The following is an 18,529-nucleotide window of genomic DNA, read 5'->3' as shown; positions in this document are numbered from 1 at the left end:
ATAACAAATGATGCAAGGAATAAAATTGCAACAAAAGCATTTAACAACCAACACATGTTGGGTTACCTCCATTGTCACATTTAAGAACCATATCCTTGTTGGAATATCTACCTCCAGCTAATGTCCTTATTTGAGGCATTCACCTAGTTCCAATAATGTACGTTCAAACCATATTGAAAACAAAAATAATCTTATTGAAATGTGAAAAGAGAAATAATAATGGAATAAAGTGTGTTGTTTCACATTAAGCTTTCAGATACCTTTTTTGAATCTTACGCCGTCTCGTATAATGAGGAGGAGGTCTTGCATGTCCTTCGTCAGATGCCTCGGGCCCAACATTGTGTCCATGTTTGTGCCCCCCTGTCCCACACGGAGGTGCCTTTGATATGCGTTTAGGCCGACCTTCAGCCGTTGTAGGTAACCCAACCGCCTGCTCAGCCTGAACATGGGGTGGGTCAATGGCTGAAGAAGGGGTACTAAACGAACTATGGGAGGGTGGCTCCTGCTGCATGTCAGGTGGGGTACCCAGGTCAAAGGATGGAATGGGTGACAGCTGAAGAAATGACTGTGGGGTGGGTGGACGGACGTCAGAGCCAGAACAAGGAAGTGGGGTGGGTGGAGGGATGGTGGGGCAAGGAGATGGATGGGGGGTGGGTGAAGGGATGGTGGGCGTAGGGGCTGGATGTGGGCTAGGTGAAGGGATGGTGGGCGTAGGAGCTGAATGTGGGTTGGGTGAAGGGATGGTGACGGTAGGGGATGGATGTGGGGTGGATGAAGGGATGGTGGGGCTGGCGGATGCATGTGGGGTGGATGCAGAGGGATCGGGGGTAGGGAGAAGCTGAGGGGTAGCAACAGGCGGACGAGATTGACATCCGGCCGGAGCTGTGCTCGTGCTTGGGCCGGTAGGCATAGCTGCCTCCTCAATCGGGGCCTCAGGGATAGGAGGTTGGACACGTGTCATCGCCTGCACTGCCGTCAGCACCTCAGTAATGTCATTGTGGTCCTCCGTGCCCACTGGATGACGCCTCAACAAACGGACATATCCTTCAATCTGCACATGGAAAAACCACACATATTAGACTTGCAATACGAAATCAACAATGCCAATTGATAATAAAATAAATGTTGGTTCTGCTACTAATAATTGCAAATTAAAGGGAGATGAAGTGCTAAGCAAAAAATGTAGTAACAAACATCATGCTCTCTAAACAGTGGTTTCATGGTAAGAAACACGGTAACATGTAGAAGACATTGAGAAGTTACCAGCAGAGTCACTACAGCACCAGGCCTATCGATGAACCTCCGAGTCACCCTTTTGAACCAGTCGTGGTACTCGTGCTCTGGAGGCATATCACCAAGCACTGCTTCACAACCCCGATAAAAGCGATTACCCCACTCAAGGATATGCACAGCATGTTTCTGCATCCAATTAACACCGATCTTCCCCCTCAAATCAATGCCATGAAGCACTCTGTCAGTGTTAACAGCTTCGGGAATTTCTTGGATCATCCCGAATTGACGAACAACACGATCCGGTGTATGTTTCGCTACTAGGTGGAAACATACAAGCGGCACCGTTGCCGTCCATACGGCCCTCCCTGCAACACACCACGGCGGGAGGTCGTCAAAATGAGCTTCATATGGCTGCCACACCACCTACAATAGCCAAAAAAAAGTACACAACACATTAGGGAACAATGTTTATATTTCAAAGTTCACAAAACCTATATGGATGTTCGTAAAAGCGTAAAATAAGGCATTTTCATACCTGGTCTGGCAACATGGAAGCTAGTTGCTCGCGATACCTGTCCCTGAAGATGTGGGCGGGCCTATTTTTCTTGTTTGGGACCCACAACCACCTACAATCAAGAAGAATGGATCAATAAGTACTGAGATAATCTTAAAACTATAATGTAATCACATATATCGAGTATCAATATAATACTAAAAGCTGAAACGTAGCAATTAATGTTAATTGGATGTTAAAACTAAGATATTAAACTAATTAATAATATCAATATCAATATAAAACTTATGAGTCTGTTAAAACTAAGATAATGTAATCACATATAACTACTGAGATAATCTTAAAGATATTAAACTAATTAATAATATCACTGGAATAAGAAACGGCCCTTTTAAAAGACAAAGCACAAACCAGCTATATTGAGAGTCACAAAATTATAGTAGATTAACATAATCAACTACATTGAACCTCGGTTTAAAATGTTGTTATGTTGAATAAAAAATTGCTAGAAGCCTTTAAAATCAATAAATAAAATCAAGTTACATGATTGTGGAGTTGGTAATAATCACATAACAGTATGTTATAGCAGTATGAGGTAGAGACTTACTTCAGGGATAGTGGACCACGTACTGGAGGACCATAAGCACCCACTGGCGGGCCTCGCTCAACTGTCGGGCACAAATAGGGGAACCTGGCCCATGCCCAGTACTGGAGCAACAGCAAGCACCCACCAATCTGACTGGTGTCCTCGCTTGCCCTGCATAGCTCTCGATACAACCATGCAAGGCAAGCACTTCCCCAACTGTACCTCCGTGGGTTGTGAAGGTCTTCCAACTGCTGCACCCACATTAGATGCACCCTATCGCCGGATTTGTCCATGAATATTGTGTCCCCCAATAGCGCTAGGATGTAGCATCGTGCGTACTTATGCAGCTGATCCTCTTCAGCATCAGGCGGCAATGGGTTAGCAACTTCCTCCAAAAGGCGGTTGATGAGAATCCTCTGCCCATCAAGTTGCTTATGGTTGTTTTGAGTTACAGGTCGAAAGCCAAGGAAGTCCCGGCACACATCCACCCAAGTTTTTTGTGTGCTCCCTGTTATAGCGTCACCATCAACAGGAAGCCCGAGAAGAACCTCCACATCCTGCAATGTGATGGTCACCTCACCATGTGGCATGTGAAAGGTGTGAGTCTCGGGCCGCCATCGCTCCACTAAGGCCGTTATCAGGCCATTGTCAATCTCTCTACCCGGGACCCACAGGAGTCCCTCCAAACCAACTGTGGTGATGATGTTCCTCACTCGGTCGTCCACCATTGGAGGTTGCTTGGAGAACTCTGAACTACGACTACGGCAGGTAATGGACCCTGGATCCTGCACATAACAAAATCATGGATTAATATAGTATATGCAAATACGTGTACATTGTATGGATTAAATGCATGTGCACAAGTAAATATTTAGTTGAGTGTTTTACCCGCCCATTCCAAATAGCTTCGGACCGATGCGTCGCCTGCTGTGACAACACCGAGTCGTCAATGGGTCCAGGCTGTGTATAGTCAATGCGTCCAGCATTTGCAGCAGCCATACTGAAGAAGAATGATAAGCAGTTAGTTTCAAAATTGAACACACAATATGCTTAAATATATAGGTATGAGTTAGAGCAACTAAAGCCAATTTGTACAATGAGAATTCAGTAAAAGATGAAAGACTAAACCAAAAGAGGCCAATATGAACACAAAGCTTTTTAGACTTAGGATTTTATTTTTAAGGTTACAGTTTTGAACACACGCAGTTTTTTTATTTATTTTTATTTTTTAGAAGAAGATCACACACAGAATAATGCTTAGTTACAAATACCACAATACAATGAAGGGCTTTGATAAACTTACTATCAAACATGAGATTAAAGGGTAATTTAGGAACATAAAAAAAGAAAAAGAAAAAAGAAACTAATGTATTAAATAGTATTGATTGATTTCATATCAACAACTAAATAAATTAATTTTTGAATGAAAGAAACAATTTTTTTTATATCAATTTTATTACAAAATGCTTACAAATTGACATGATAATTCTTCTCCAAAAAAAAAAAAAATGACATCATAATAATTGTGATTGATGTCATGACAACCACATAATAAGTAAATTTCTTAATTACTTTTTTTTTATGTGTTTTAAATATCAAAATTATTTGACTTTAATTATTATCTCATTTAAAAGTATACATAAAACATAAGTTCATGGATTAGACAATAAAAAAAATCCTATTAATACAAAAATAGGTGTCCATAGTAAGAACAAATAAAATATATAATACAATTGTGGAATTTTCAATATATTAATCCAATTAAAGGTTATTAAATAGTGTGATAATTAGCAGCTTTTTCCTATTATGAAAACTGTTTATACAAATTCATTATGACACAGAAAGGTTACTAGTTATAATTGAGACACGGCCTTGTAATTACGAGTTTCATCTTTTTGGCTCAAAAGATGTAGAATCTGTCATCACTTAATTTCTGCATCCTCTGTTCATTTATGCAGTAATGTATAGGCATTGTGACTTTGTTACCCAGAGGAGCATGTTCTGCATAATTTATCTCAGAGACCTCTGACCTAGGAAGCTGAATACGTACTTGAGTAAATTTTTGGTATATGATAAGACCTTATTAGAAATCTTGAAGAGGGCATAGCTCTAGTACATGGGAGATATATTATTGTTCATATACTATTGCTCAATAGATTTTAGTGATTAGGCTATTTGAAAATTCTTCTTATCAATAAAAAATGCATTTTCTGGCTAAAAGATACTAATACCCTAGCCATATCTGTTCTGCCTGCACAAGCAAAGACTTTGCAAACCATAAAACATTTTGTCTCCCTTTGTTTATCAGTTTTCCTTGAAGGTGAAGCATCAAGAATAATTAACATAACTTATCTCTCCACTTCCCGCCCACCCCACCCAACAAAAAAAAGAAAAGAAAAGAAAAAGAATAGAAATACAATAATCCTTATTGAATATGATTATCACATAAAATATATTACCAAATGATGTTATGCCGTCTCAAGGGCACGAAAAATGCTTTGTCCATTTGAAGTGGAAGTTTGTAAGCTTATTTGCTTCCTATGGTTTATTTGGAAGGGGAACTTCACCAGAGTGCCAGGTTTGTCGAAGCTAACTAGGAATGAATTATATGATGCCTTTCCTAATTTGGAATATGTTATGAATGATTTTGGTAGTATAAGAGGATGTGATGTGATGAAGATTACATAAAACAGTGCTTGAGACAGTAGTAAGCCACAATTTTGTGGTTTGGTCGTCTCATGAGGTTCTTCAGCAAAGTTAGAGCAATGCTTTCCCTTGGCAAAATATTTGTGATTTGGGGTTCCCTTGAACATATCCTTCTTAGGCTCATTAAAGCTTTGTTGTATATACTTATGGTGGAAGTATGATCAAGAGATGTCATTTTATCACTTGTTGGTGTTCCATGCATTGAAGTGATGTTTTGTGCCATCTTTGGGTCCACTCTACAGTTCTAGGAATTGTTTTCTCTCTTTTCTGTTTTGCTCTGTGCCTGTGTCTGTGGTAGTATACCTAGATCACTGTTGGATTTGGTGGCTAACTACAGAGGAAGGTCCTTTGTAGTTGGTATGGTGTATATAGAGGAAGAGGGAAAAGCTGTGCTTATTGAGGGCAGGGAGCTTCCTGTTTACTGACTTGAGATGGTGCTATAAAGGTCCTTTTTTAATGGCTTTTGTTTATCTTCTTCTTCCTTTTTATTTTTATTTTTATTTTTGATTTATTTTTAAATGGGTAAGTCATACACGACCCAATGGGTTTTGAAACCACAACCTCACTATCCTCCTGCTTTTAATGGCTTTATGCCACACCTGACTTCTCTTTTCTTATTGTTTGAGGAAACCTTAATTTGATTGGAGAAAAATCACTAGCAATAGACTGGTAATACTTCAAAAAATGCAAGGTGGAAAACCCATGCTCATCAGATACATATAATGACAACCCCAAGGCAACCTGCGGAACACAACCTGATAGCTATACTATAGTCTTTTTGTGGTGTATGATTATGTTTTGTGTAGGCTACATATATTCTGATGGGGAAAAAAATTTCAGCTTGTTATATGTTTTTAGTTGTGCATGTAGATTTGAATTTTTTGATTGCTATTGATTAAGTTATTTCTTCAAAATTTTAAGGGTATTTATTAACGCTTTAACAAAAAATTTAGGGTTGGAAACACCTTTTATATGAATTATTAATGTCTGTTTAAAGTTAATGCTCCATAATATTTCCAAATTCTTGCATCCTTTCTCTGTGTTTTCACAAAAAGTTGAACTTTTTCTTTTTTATTCCACCGTATTGATTTTGTGGCAAAGGACTACTTAACTAAGGTCATTGTCACTTTGTGTTGAGCATTTGAACTATTAGTACTTATTTTTTTTATTACATTTTCAAAGTTCTTATTTGTTATTATAATGGAAACCAGCTGTTTGGAGATGCATCATACAAATTTTTCTACTCTCGTAGATACTAGTTTGCCCATATTGAGTGCAATTTACTTAAAGTGTGTGGATTGAGGATTTTTCTAAGTTGATATGTTCCATTATCATGTAAGTTACACAGTCGGGACATTTTTATTCTGAAGGTAACAATAGTGCTTGCTTTAATTATGTCTTTTAATCTGTTCTCATGCCAATTATTTCATTTTTATTTGCCTATTTAAGTAAGTTATCTAAGAATCTTATTGTAGGACCTCACTAAATACAAGGAGCCTACCTCACTCTTTGAACACTTTATTGTTGTGGGGCTTCATCCAGATGCTAATCTTGAGATTGTGGAGGATGCATTTGCTAAAAGGAAGAAATGGCAGTTACAAATGGCAAATTCTGAAATATTAGAATTTAAAAAGCTGCAGCATCGGGCGCCTTCAATTCCAACATTGGAACCTCAGGTTGACTGCATGACTAAATTCTTTCCTAGAACCATTTTATATTTTTTCTATTTTCAACAGTATATGATCTGATCTACTGGGTCATTTTATTTGTCACACATATGCATTCAGGTTCTTTTTAAAAAAAGTATTTTAACTAGCTATCTTCTATGTTGCTTTATTACTTGCCTCATTTGATATTCTAGTTCTATAATTTTTTTCAAGATCTCTACTTGTGGCATTTGTATAGTGATCTTGTCTCTGCTTCATGTGGCACATGATTTTATAGGCACTGCATTAATAAACAGTTAATTTGCTGCCGAGAATTTTTTAGCCGTAATTCAATTTTATTTTATTTTATTTTTATTCTTTATGGGAAGGCTGTTTTGGTTGTAATCAGAATGGTCATATCTGGTTGGTTATCCATCATTGTTTGATGTGGTGCATATGGCATCTCTGGAATAGTAGGAGTTTTGAAGACATGGAAAGTTCGATGCCTAATCTCAAGTTGTTCTTTTTTAGAACATTATTAGATTGGCTATCAGCCATGAGGAGCCTTTCCTTTTTTCTATTGTTGATTTATTAGATTTATGCAATTTTGTAATTGATTGTTTACCCCATTATACTTCTTGTGTACTTGGGTGACTTGTTTTCCTGATTTATATAATTTTATTACTTATCAATTTTTATTTTTATTTTTATCTGTTGTGTTTTCTTCCCTTATAAACTCTGATGATTTATTGGTTGGTATATCTTGAATAATGAGTTTTTGGTCCTCTACTCATATTGGCTGACATAACTATTGTTTTATCTTTCATCTTCTCGGGTCATAGATACTTTTTAGATACCCTCCTGGAAAGAGGTTAGCCATTCGTGCACTTAACTATTTCCAATTGCAATAGAGGCTTTTACTATGATTATGCAGCTAAGTGTCAAGGAGTACAAGGAAAGCAGGTTGCTTTTTCGGTACCCATTAATATCAGGGAGATTGAGCTCTCATGATCATCTCTGATTGATAAAATTATGGTGGACAGCTAAAAATCTCTCAGCAAGAAGACCTCAGCTCCTTCAATCAGTATTCTATACAAGTGCTAGGTGATTTGGCTAGTTGTTTCAACTGCCTAGGAGTTTGTAAAAGCTATCGAGCAAGAATTCAGTAGCTTTTTGTAGAAAATTTGAGAGAAGTATGTTGGGGTGCTATAGTTGTTTTGGGCTTGGATTGTGTGCCAATGAAAGGAGGTTTGGGGTTGAAAAGGATAGAGGAATGGAATAAGGCAGCCGTTCTAAAGCATAATTAGAATTTTTTTGTACAAGCAGGTTCTTTATGTGTGACCTGGGTGCACTATAACATTCAAAAGGGGAAGAGCTTTTAAGTTGTTACGGTCCCTCAATAGTGTACCTGGGGCTGGAGGAAGATCCTAAGCTTGAGAAGCCTTGCTAGACCTTATCTGAAGTTTCAGTTGGGGATGGGATCCTTATTTTCCTTATGCATGATTGGTGGCATGCTGATGGGGGGCATATGAAAAATATGGATACAGAGCAGTATATGGTTCTGCTAGCAACATGGATGCCAAGGTTGATGTGTGTTGAAGGGTTCTGACTGGTGTTGAAATCATGCAAGGCCAGATGACTTAGTCTCCATCCAAAGAAAATTATATCTAATTAAGCTAGAAGATGTGGATCAGCCTATTTGGGTGGTTTCTCTCTCTCTTTTTTTTTTTTTTTGGTGGAGAATCTATTTGGGAAGTTTTTAATTATGCTAGATTTTAGTCATACTGAAACCCGGAAGGATTTCTATCCAAGCCTCCTATGGTTAATTGGTGGAGGTTGGTTTGGTTCCCTTTAGCCATCCCTTAGCGTGCCCTTTATCGGGTGTTTAGCACTTAGAAACAGGTTGGCCCTAGAGATAGGCTCCTTTGATGGGGATACAATGGAGACATAAATTGTGTATTTTGTAGTGCCTGCTTGGAGAGCAGGAATCCCATTTTTTTCAGTGTTCGTTTAAAAGGAGAATTTGGAAAGAGATTATGTGATGTTGTCAGGTCACTAGTCCTAAATATTGCTACATCACATCCGTCAAAAGTAAGACATGTAATCTCTAAAAAAGTCAACAGAAGCTATTAGCCACAGGGCTCCTCTGTTTTAAAAAAGAAGGAACAGAAATAATCCTAAGAGAAGCAGCCAAGCCCATTCCAATATCTCCTAAATGTTTCAATCAATCTATTATAAGTATATTTTGATCATTATCCAATTACAATTACACTAAGCATATGCTTCATATGGAAAATTTAAAATTACTAAATGCGAAAAAAATTTAAAATGACAACCCAATTGAAATATTTAAATGTAAATAAAATTTAAAGGAGCACAGATGCAGAATTCACAAAATTAGAAAAATAAAAAGGGGTTTAAGACATTATCAAATTTACCAAGAAGAAAGTCATCAAACTTTCAGTAACATGGATCAAATTAAACACTAAATCATCAACTTTAACAAACCCTATCATCAACTTTAACAAACCCTAACATCAACAATTTAATTTAACAAAGACCCAGTTAACAAACCCTAACATCATCACTGCAAAACAATGCATAGTTCAAGATTTGAGTATGAAATTTCCCTCATATCAACACATCAACCCACGAACAGAACAAAGCACAAAACAAAACAAAACAAAACAAAACAAAAAAAATCAAACCCACAAACCAATTCAATCTCAAAACACAATAAAGTTTCGCTCTTTTTTAGCAGGTTTAACAGTTTTATTACAAATTCAATACAGAAACCAAAATAGAAAACAAATTCGTGACTGATGACTTTCTTTAATTTTTCATGCATGTTTCTCGGCAACCAAACAGTCAACGGTGGGTACAAAGCAACTCACCTTTTTCTTTAGTTTTGAGAGATCGCGTAGACTCAAAGCTTGCTGTGGCTTGATCGAAGCTTTTGGCGAAGGCTGACTGAGACTGAGAGTGAGACTGACTGAGAATGAGAACAATGAGATGGAGAAGCAGGTGAGTGAGAGTGTGAGTGGAGAAAGTGAGTGACGGATCAGTGTGTGAGAGGGTGAGACAGTGAGTGAGACGCTCTCCTTAAGCGTTTGCTCTGTGTGAGAGAGAGGGTGAGGGTGAGTGACAGTGGAGAGTGATTTGTGTGAGGTGAGTGAGGCGTTATTTTTGAAAATGCATTATTTGAAACTCGAGTCTCTGAGACTCGGTTTCACTTTAAGTAAACCAAGTCTCAGAGACTCGAGTTTAACACGTGGCATCTACGTGGAACTCGAGTTTCTGAGACTCGAGTTCCATGTAGACGCCACGTGGATTTTTGCCACATGAAACAACCTAAACCGAGCCTTAGAGGCTCGATTTAGGGGCCCAAAATCGAGCCTCTGAGGCTCGAGTTGCTAAAAATCTATATAGTTTCTAAACTGACCCTACTAACTATATAGTTTGGGTTTTATGGGTAATTACCCATTTTCGCCTTTTTATTATGTTTTTTTTTTTCCAACAAAATAAATTTTTTTTTTTATATTTATACTATTATTTAAGGGGTTTCTCTTGTTTGGAATCCTCGATTTTGATGCCCAAAATACCTTCAAACTCACCAGTTTGTAAAACTTAAATAATAGGGTTAGATATGTAAAATAACTAATTTAAAAACTCCTAAATTTTAGCTAAATTAAAAAAAAAAGGTTTTTTCTTTCACCTCCACATTTTTCTCTCACATTATTAGTCAAGCACTCATACAATTTCTTTAAAAATAATAATAATAATAAAACTGTTCCCCCCCCCCCAACAAACGTACCTTTCTTCTTTTTTTTTTTTTTTTTTTTTTTTTTTTTTTTTTTTTTTTTTTTTTTTTTTTTTTTCTAATTTCCAAAATGAAATGGCAGCAAGTTGTGATCACTAAACCTTCTTCTTTTACAAAATAAAAAATAAAACTACTTCCCCCCCCCCCCCCCCCACAAACGTACTCTTCTTTTTTTCTAATTGCCAAAATGACATGTACACAAGTTTTTATTGCTAAACAGTTTAATAAATTTTAAAATTTTGACACATCTTTTTTCCTAAAAATCAACATACACTATCTCTATTTAGATATTTCTATATATTAAGGGAGAAATTACATTTTACCACTCTAAACTATACTCCAGATTATACTTTACATCCTAAACTTTTTGAATGCACATTTTGCACCCTAAACTATGACTTTTGTTACACTTTGCACCCCGAAGTTAAATTTTCTATTATATTGGATGGAAAGCTCAATCACGAGTTGCATGTGACTCATGCTTAAGTGGAACATAATCCAAGGCCCAAATGCCCTTCTTCCAACCCAACAGCAAGCCACTTTCTCTCTCCAAACTCTTCTTTTTTTTTGCCACACACACCGTTGCACAGCCACCAATTTTCAGGCATGAGATTCGTAATCAAAACCCATAAACTGTTGGTCGTCTCACAGCCAAAAACTAGATCACAAACACAAATTCATAGGGATACAAAATCACAAACACAAATCTCAACCAATCCATCATCAAGATCTAGAAAGAGAGAGAGAGAGAGAGAAAGAGGGAGGTAGGTTAAATCATACACAACCAAAACCCAAAATCAGATCTGAATTGGGACCCAAGCAAACCCCAAATCAGATCTGAATTAAGACCAAAACAAAACCTAAATTGGACCCAGTCACCATCACCCACTACCATTTGCAACCCAGCCACCATACCACCTTCCATCTCCATCAATTTGTGCATGCAAGAAGCCCAAAACACCAAGTCACGGGTGAAGCAATAGTCATGTGCTAGTCATGTGATTGAGTTTTCCATCCAATATAACAGAAAATTTAACTTTGGGGTGCAAAGTGTAACAAAGGTCATAATATAGGGTGCAAATTGTGCATTCGAATAGTTTATGGTGCAAAGTGTAATATTGGGTATAGTTTAGGGTGGTAAAGTGTAATTTTCCCTATATTAAGAGGATAAAATTAGTTACTTGTTCTTTGAATTCTCTAAACCACCCTTAATCTTTACCTAAGCTAATAAATAAATGAGGGTATAAAAGTCATTTTAAAAAATTATTTGTAAAATTAAAATACAAAATTCACCTCATTTTCCTAAAATTTAGCTTAACTATTTAAAATTTTAAATACTCAACTTCTACACAAATACAAATTTCCACCACCACACACACATATTCTCCCATTTCAATTGCTCAATTCAAGCTATACTCTTAGTTTTAAGTCTTAACTTCCAATCCTTATCTTTTCTTTTATTTTTTTTAAAAATAAAAATTTTAAAATTATTTAGAAATCTCTCTTACTTGGATACTCCTTAACTAAACTTTAAAATTTTAGATAAGTTAAAACTTAAAAGTCTACTAGCCTCTAAGCATGTCCATGAGAGGCTCTTTTTTTTTTTTTTGTTTTTTGTTTTATAAAAGTTAATAATTTGCATCCATTATAATTTGAGATTACTACATTTTTCAATCACAAAAAAAAAAAAAAAATCTAGAGTGTGATGAAAAATTATTTCACTTGCAAATGCATAATTCCCATCACATCCCTTAAGTTTTTTTTTTTTTTAATTTTTTTTATATATAGATTAAAAAAATGTAATAGTCTCAAATTATAATGAGATACAAATTATTAATTTTTACTCAAAAAATAGAAGAATTTCTAAGCATGTGCTCATGCGCCCGAGGCTAGTATAATATTTATTTCCATATCTTAACTTTTCTATCATCCCAATTAAACACGCTTGGAGGGAAAAAAAAAAGAAAACATTTTCTATCTTCTAACGTTTTCCATCTTTCCATGGTCTCAACTAACAAACCGATTTTTCTTTAAAAAAAAAAAAACTAATAAACCGATTGTGAAGTGTCACTTATTTTATGGCGTCATCTTCGTTACATCACAAGTGACAGCTCACTGGAGCATTTAGCTTTTATGAACATTGGGTAAGTCTAAAATCACACTAATTTTCACAATTTTATCACAACTTTGTCACATGGCAATTTATAAATAGTGAAATCATAGACCATCATTTTATTTCTACCGCTCACAAGTTGCCACATGACAAAGTTGTGAAAATTAGGGTGGTGCAAAACTTACACGCAAAGCCCTCCAACAATAGCCACGACTTGCTCAATAAGACCTAAAATAAAAAAATTCGATTCGCAATTTTGAAATTCCTTTATTTTCCTTCCCCAAATTTTTTGCATACATTTTTCTATAAATGGCCATTGACTAAATAAAAAGTGTGATGAAAACTAAAAAAACTAAAAGTCCCGTCGCAGTAGTGCCCCAAAAAACATAAAAAATGGCGGGAGCAGAAGCAGCGTGTATCTTTTGCCAGATCGCCAACAAATCCACCTCCGCCACCCTCCTCCACACCGTAATCATTTCATTTCTCTAAAACCCTTTTCTTTTCTTTTCTTTATTTTCTGATTTGGGTGTGGGGATTTGTGCAGGATGAGAAGGTGATTGCCTTTCAAGACATCAACCCTTCTGCTGTCAGGTTTTCATCATCCATTTTTCTCTTTTACAACTCTCTAATTACCGTTAATTATTAGATTATAATATTTATGCGCTTTTATTTGAATATTGAAATATGGGGATCCCTGTTATATATTGTGGTTATTTGAGTATTATGTTAATGCTGTGTGTGTGTGTGTTGGATTTTTAAAATTTTGAGGTAATTGTGGAATTGGATTAAGGGGGTGGGGTGGGAGAGTGGGTTTGGAAACAAATTAGGAATAATCAGAAGAGATTTAAGCTATGTAAGATTGAGAAAAGTGAGAGAGAAGAAAGAGAAATAGAATTTGCTATTGTTATAGCGGATTGGTGTTGTTTGTGTAGATCAGCTGGGGAAAGTGTTAGTCACTTGTTGCTGCATTGCCCAATTGCCTCTGATCTGTGGGCTTTTCTATTCTGCCTAGCTGGGATTTGTTGGGTTATGCCAAACTCTGTTGTTTCAATGCTGGAATCTTGGAATGGTATACTGGGTTCTCGTAGATATGGGACAGTGGGGCTGACCCTGGCGTGTATGATGTGGTGCATTTGGGGTCAGGGATGGAGGCAGGATCTTATGTTTGGGGGGCCAAATTATGGAAAATATGGAAAAAAAAAAAAAAAATCACCATTTAGAATGAAATATATATTTATATATATATATAAAATTCAATACTGAATTAACACAGTTGCAGCCTTTTTACACTGTTTAGGAATTGCATGAAAAGAAATTTTGTAAAAAGAAGAAGCCAAATCCCGAATAATCTTTAACAGCTCATTGATTTCTAGTGGGCACATTTCTGATTTCAGCAAGGATAACAACTGGGGAATAGAACATTCCACCAGTAGGGAGTGAAGACCCAAATTTCGACATAGCTGAAGCATCCATAGTGAATCACCTGCTTTAGGAATAGGAGCACTATTAGCAGCAACTGGATGACCTCCACAATCACGGATTACACAGCCTCCACCTACTAATGATTTCAAAGCCACATTAAATTTATAGCAGCTTGCTTCTAGGAGGAACCATCCATTTACGAGCTGTAGCTTCTACTTTCTAGTTTCTGCAGAATTCAATCTAAAAGCTCTTGGGCATACACTTTATACTCTATATATTCTTTTTTTATATATTTATTTTATATTCTGAAAGGAATTGCCACATTTTCAAGGATAAAGAGTCCACTGTGCCAATCTCAAGTTTTTACTTTTGAAGACTCTCTATGAATGGGGATTGAAGTCCTTCACTCTCTCCACATATTCTTTGATGGATTTTCTAGAAACTATAAATTTGTGCAATTATTATTATGGCTGGTTTTGTTTATTTCCTTTTTTATTCTTGTTTTGCTTTGCTGTTCTTCTTTGATTTGTATATGTCCTGTATACACTTTTTTGGTTTTTAATAAATTGCAATTACTTATCAAAAAAGAAAAAAAAAAAAAAAAAAAGATTAGTGTGGTTCAGTCTAACAACCTACACCAAGAGGGACCAACTCTAGACTAAGCCTAGGATGTAGTAAAAGTTATGATGTGCAGTAGAACTGCAATAGTACAAGTTGTACATGCAGATTGAATTTAGACTAGTATCTCTAGCTGGATGAAAAAGGATTGCTTAAACTCGTTAAATTAAAATGATTTTTGATAATTGGTGCATTTGTGGATCGTGACTGGCCGACATGTATCATTCTGTGCTTTTTGGTCTGGTTGGATTTCAACTGCCGTTACTAGTTTTTGGTTAGTGGCCGTTGGTCCATGCAAGCAAATAAACATGCACGTATGGTAACTGTTTTTGTTTTCAATAATTTTATTGAAAAATGATGTCAGATAGGGTGAAGAAAACAGCTAGTAAAATCTTGAACTCGAGGCAACCTGAAGATGACTAAGAAAATTTTACATGTACATCTATGTTCATTTTTGTTAGCGTGTTTAGAGCATCCACATCAGTGGATGCAAAACTTTGCAAAATGCAAAAACCAACCAATTTTACACATTTTGCCCCAAAAATCTTCTACATTAGTCTTTCTAAAACTGTGTATATTTACACATTTGCTACAGTAACCGTGCATATATGCACGATTACTATCGATGTGTATCTTATTATTTTATTAATTTCACGTTCGCACCTTTTTTTCTCTCTCTTCTCCATACACAACGAATTTAGTGACTTCTCCTCTCCTCATCTTCTTTTTCCTCATATACACACAAACACACCCACACACTAGCACATCCACACAGACAAATCAACACAGATATACACAAACACACCCACACACAAATAAACCCACATGGACAAACCAACAGAGAGACAGATCTTTGCTTGACTGGAATGATCAGTGCTTGTGGGTCAACGGGAATGGGTTTTGAGGCGGCTTGTGGCAGAGATGATGCTTGAGGCAGCTTAAGGGTCGAACACAAGTAGAGGAGATTTGACCGAGAGGGAGTGGAGATTGGGTCTTGTTTGAGGAGTGAGTATGGGTCTTGCTGGTTTTGCAGTGAAGGTGTTTGATGTTTATTCTCAATGAGCGTGGAAGAGAAGGAGCGAGAGAAAGTGAGGGGTTTGAGATGGCGGTGAAGGTGTCTATGGAGATTTGATCGAGATGGTGTGGAGAGGACTGAGAGGGAGAGGTGATCTGTGTTCAAAAATGGGTATAGAGATGGGTAGAGAGCGAGAGAGCAACAAATCAGGAAAAATGGGTAGAGAGAGAGAAAGAGAGAACGCGTATGTAAAGGGTAGTTGAGAGAAATAATAAAAAAAAATTGAGAAAATTGATTATTTAAATAAAATAGAGTGTAGAATAGATGGACTGATGTGGAGGATTTTGAGAAGTGGGTATGTAAAATAGAAAAAAATAGGTTTTTAGTGTAAAATAGACAGGAAATTTTAGCCGAACTGATGCAAATGCTCTTACATTGGACAAAGGTAGGATATATGTCATTTGGACAACCTGCAAAATTTCTGCTACCTTTGTTATCTGCTTGTCATGGGTCTTCCTTCATGAGGCACCTTTTCAATATTTTAGGGCTTCATATAAGTAAATAATATGCTTATTTTGTAATTGGTTTTACCATACTCTTAAAACACTTAGAGCAGATTCATCTCCCACATTTGCACTAATAAGCATAGTTTACTAAATCGATACCAAATTAGGATTTGGCACCTGTTAGTCTTACTGCCAACCATGCTGGGGACTTGTTATATGTTTTTTTTTTTAGTTCAACCATGTGATTGCTCTGAATTGGGTGAAAAATTTACAGGCATTACTTGGTGATTCCTTTGGAGCACATTCCAACAGTAAAAAATCTCGAAAGGAGAACTGAAGACTACTCCTTAGGTAAAGCAAATGTATATCCTTTTGTTTAATGGTTTGAACTGGTGTGTGATCCTTTTTAAGTCTTATTCTTTTTCATAGTCTAATCTTTGATTTGCTATTTTCTCCAGTGAGTCACATGCTGGAAGTGGGGCAAACGCTATTACGTCGAGATGCACCTCAGTGCACACAGTACAGGTATTGCCTCCTGTATACATGTGTTTGAGATTTTGTGATGCTATTTTTGTGAACAGAGATTATAGAATTGGGGAGAAAGAGCTTTTAAAATTTTTGCAGTTTGTGCTTAATTTGTTCTGCTATTTATTTCTTGTTTGTTCCACTAAAATTATGGCTTCATAGATATACTTATCTAAAAAAAGAAAAGCTGAGCAGATATGATAATTAATGTTTCAATGTAAATACTGGCAGGTGAAAATGCAGATGACCATTTATTTGCTTGTGATTTGAGCTGAATTAATCAACCAATCCCTTCATTTTATGTAATTTGATTTTTTTTTTTTTTTGATAATTTGATAGTAACAACAGGGGAGGAGGATTTGAACCTTGGATGTTTCAGTAGGAAACATTAAGAGGTGTCAACTAGTTGTGCTACAAAACTTTTGGCGTAATTTGAGTTTTTTTATAATCATTTTGTAATTTGACTCTAGTTCAAAATGACACCTCCTCTCCACATAAAAGTCAGATGGAGAGTAAGGTTGGGGGGGGGGGGGGGGGGTGGGGTTGAGAAAAGATGTTATTGATTAGAAAATTTTCCTGCAATTCTTATATGATTAACTATACACAATAGTTCAATGGTTTTATATAAAAGCAAGCTTGTAGCCTTAATTTAGAAACAAGTAGGTCAGTGGTAACCTGAGTTTGTTTAAAATGAAATTTGTTGAGCGGAGTATTGCACTGCTCGAGTTCTGCTCAGTGGTGTTGAGCAAGCCTTTTGTGAATAAGCCTGTATCCACTGGAGCTTGAGTAGCTTGAAATTTTTGATTGTAAAGAGTAGAGAGTTGAGCTGATGAAAAGTTTGCTCAATATTGGATTATATGCATAAAAGCTTAGCTGGAGGCTGCTTGATTAGGCCTTTACAAAATCAATATCAAATCAAGCAGCTCAACTTGTTTTATCGTCCTAAATTTGCATATAAGCTTGTTAATTGGTACAATTCTGTCTCTCCGCTTGACAGATTTGGATTTCACCAGCCTCCACTGAACTCTGTTAACCATCTACACCTTCACTGTCTGGCACTACCATACACGCCCAGGTTAGTTATCTGGTGCTTCTTAGTCCCTATATGCCTGAAACTTTTAATGTCATATATTGTTTTTCATCTTTTAATATTGTTTGTGGAACTATTTTTTTTTTTTTGATAAGTAATATTGTTTGTGGAACTATGGAAGTTGCAAAGATACAATCTAATTCTCTAAGAGGTTGAACAGATGGAAATGTGTAAAATTCTTGTCTGTGGGATCGCTTGGGTTTCTTGAGGCAGAGAAGTTGTTGGAGAAGCTAAAGCCTTTTCCACCTATTATTTCAAAAGTGTGATTCTTTTATATTTGATTGAAGTTATGCAAAGTAAAGAGATTTGGCATTCCCTATTAAAGCTTGGGTATGCATTCTGTTCTGTGTAAGTTCTTGTCATGTTGAAGTGTTCTGTCTTGTGTTTGATCATGGAGGCTGTCCTGTTCTTGTCCCCTAAGAACTTGTAATTCAATATGCTTCATGTTCCAATAGCATAATCAAAAGATTCAAAACTCTAGCATTTTTTATATACTATGCCAATTCAAAAGTTATATTTACTGCACATCAGAAATGCAGATGCTATTATTGTTGGCAAGTAAGGGTTTGTGTGAGATTGTACTAAACGTGGCCCTTCTAAATGATACGTAAATCTGTTTGGGCTGGTCTATACCTATCAAGGTAAGCTGAAGGAGCTAGGTCCTCCCTGAATTCGAGTGCACATTGAGACCTACCTCATCATGGTAAGGATGCTTGGGGCACATATTTGCGGTTC

The 18,529-nt window shown here is 36.5% G+C and overlaps 3 protein-coding genes and 1 long non-coding RNA gene across 4 annotated transcripts; 2 read left to right on the top strand and 2 right to left on the bottom strand.

Annotated features, from left to right (window-relative positions):
• Positions 1–64: 64 nt before the first annotated feature.
• LOC126709438 (proline-rich receptor-like protein kinase PERK2) lies at positions 65–1,031 on the bottom strand. Its single transcript, XM_050409684.1, has 2 exons — positions 261–1,031; positions 65–143 (listed from the first exon to the last, which is right to left on the bottom strand). The coding sequence occupies exons 1-2, from the start codon at positions 959–961 to the stop codon at positions 140–142; spliced, it is 705 nt and encodes a 234-aa protein (XP_050265641.1). The 5' UTR covers positions 962–1,031; the 3' UTR covers positions 65–139.
• On the bottom strand, positions 1,027–3,332 carry LOC126708393 (serine/threonine-protein phosphatase 7 long form homolog). Its single transcript, XM_050408184.1, has 5 exons — positions 3,222–3,332; positions 2,355–3,118; positions 1,769–1,859; positions 1,211–1,656; positions 1,027–1,051 (listed from the first exon to the last, which is right to left on the bottom strand). The coding sequence occupies exons 1-5, from the start codon at positions 3,330–3,332 to the stop codon at positions 1,027–1,029; spliced, it is 1,437 nt and encodes a 478-aa protein (XP_050264141.1).
• Positions 3,333–5,431: 2,099 nt separating this feature from the next.
• On the top strand, positions 5,432–7,557 carry LOC126709500 (uncharacterized). Its single transcript, XR_007649406.1, has 3 exons — positions 5,432–5,484; positions 6,515–6,715; positions 7,528–7,557. It is a non-coding gene; the product is annotated as an uncharacterized LOC126709500 (long non-coding RNA).
• Positions 7,558–12,881: 5,324 nt separating this feature from the next.
• On the top strand, positions 12,882–18,319 carry LOC126709788 (bifunctional adenosine 5'-phosphosulfate phosphorylase/adenylylsulfatase HINT4). Its single transcript, XM_050410130.1, has 6 exons — positions 12,882–13,086; positions 13,163–13,209; positions 16,454–16,530; positions 16,638–16,704; positions 17,702–17,779; positions 17,955–18,319. The coding sequence occupies exons 1-6, from the start codon at positions 13,012–13,014 to the stop codon at positions 18,058–18,060; spliced, it is 450 nt and encodes a 149-aa protein (XP_050266087.1). The 5' UTR covers positions 12,882–13,011; the 3' UTR covers positions 18,061–18,319.
• The last annotated feature ends 210 nt before the right edge of the window (positions 18,320–18,529 follow it).

Source organism: Quercus robur, chromosome 12 (genome assembly GCF_932294415.1).
Source record: "Quercus robur chromosome 12, dhQueRobu3.1, whole genome shotgun sequence".
NCBI lineage: Eukaryota > Viridiplantae > Streptophyta > Magnoliopsida > Fagales > Fagaceae > Quercus > Quercus robur.
This window is presented reverse-complemented; position numbering and strand designations above follow the sequence as displayed.

Coding starts and splice junctions, on each gene's coding strand:
- LOC126709438 (XM_050409684.1), bottom strand. CDS start 961: ATGACACGTGTCCAACCTCCTATCCCTGAGGCCCCGATTGAGGAGGCA.
- LOC126709788 (XM_050410130.1), top strand. CDS start 13,012: ATGGCGGGAGCAGAAGCAGCGTGTATCTTTTGCCAGATCGCCAACAAA. Junction 16,531..16,637: donor AACTGAAGACTACTCCTTAG/GTAAAGCAAATG, acceptor TATTTTCTCCAG/TGAGTCACATGCTGGAAGTG. Junction 16,705..17,701: donor CCTCAGTGCACACAGTACAG/GTATTGCCTCCT, acceptor TCCGCTTGACAG/ATTTGGATTTCACCAGCCTC.
- LOC126708393 (XM_050408184.1), bottom strand. CDS start 3,332: ATGGCTGCTGCAAATGCTGGACGCATTGACTATACACAGCCTGGACCC. Junction 3,119..3,221: donor AAGCTATTTGGAATGGGCGG/GTAAAACACTCA, acceptor TGTTATGTGCAG/GATCCAGGGTCCATTACCTG. Junction 1,657..1,768: donor CTTCCATGTTGCCAGACCAG/GTATGAAAATGC, acceptor TGGCTATTGTAG/GTGGTGTGGCAGCCATATGA.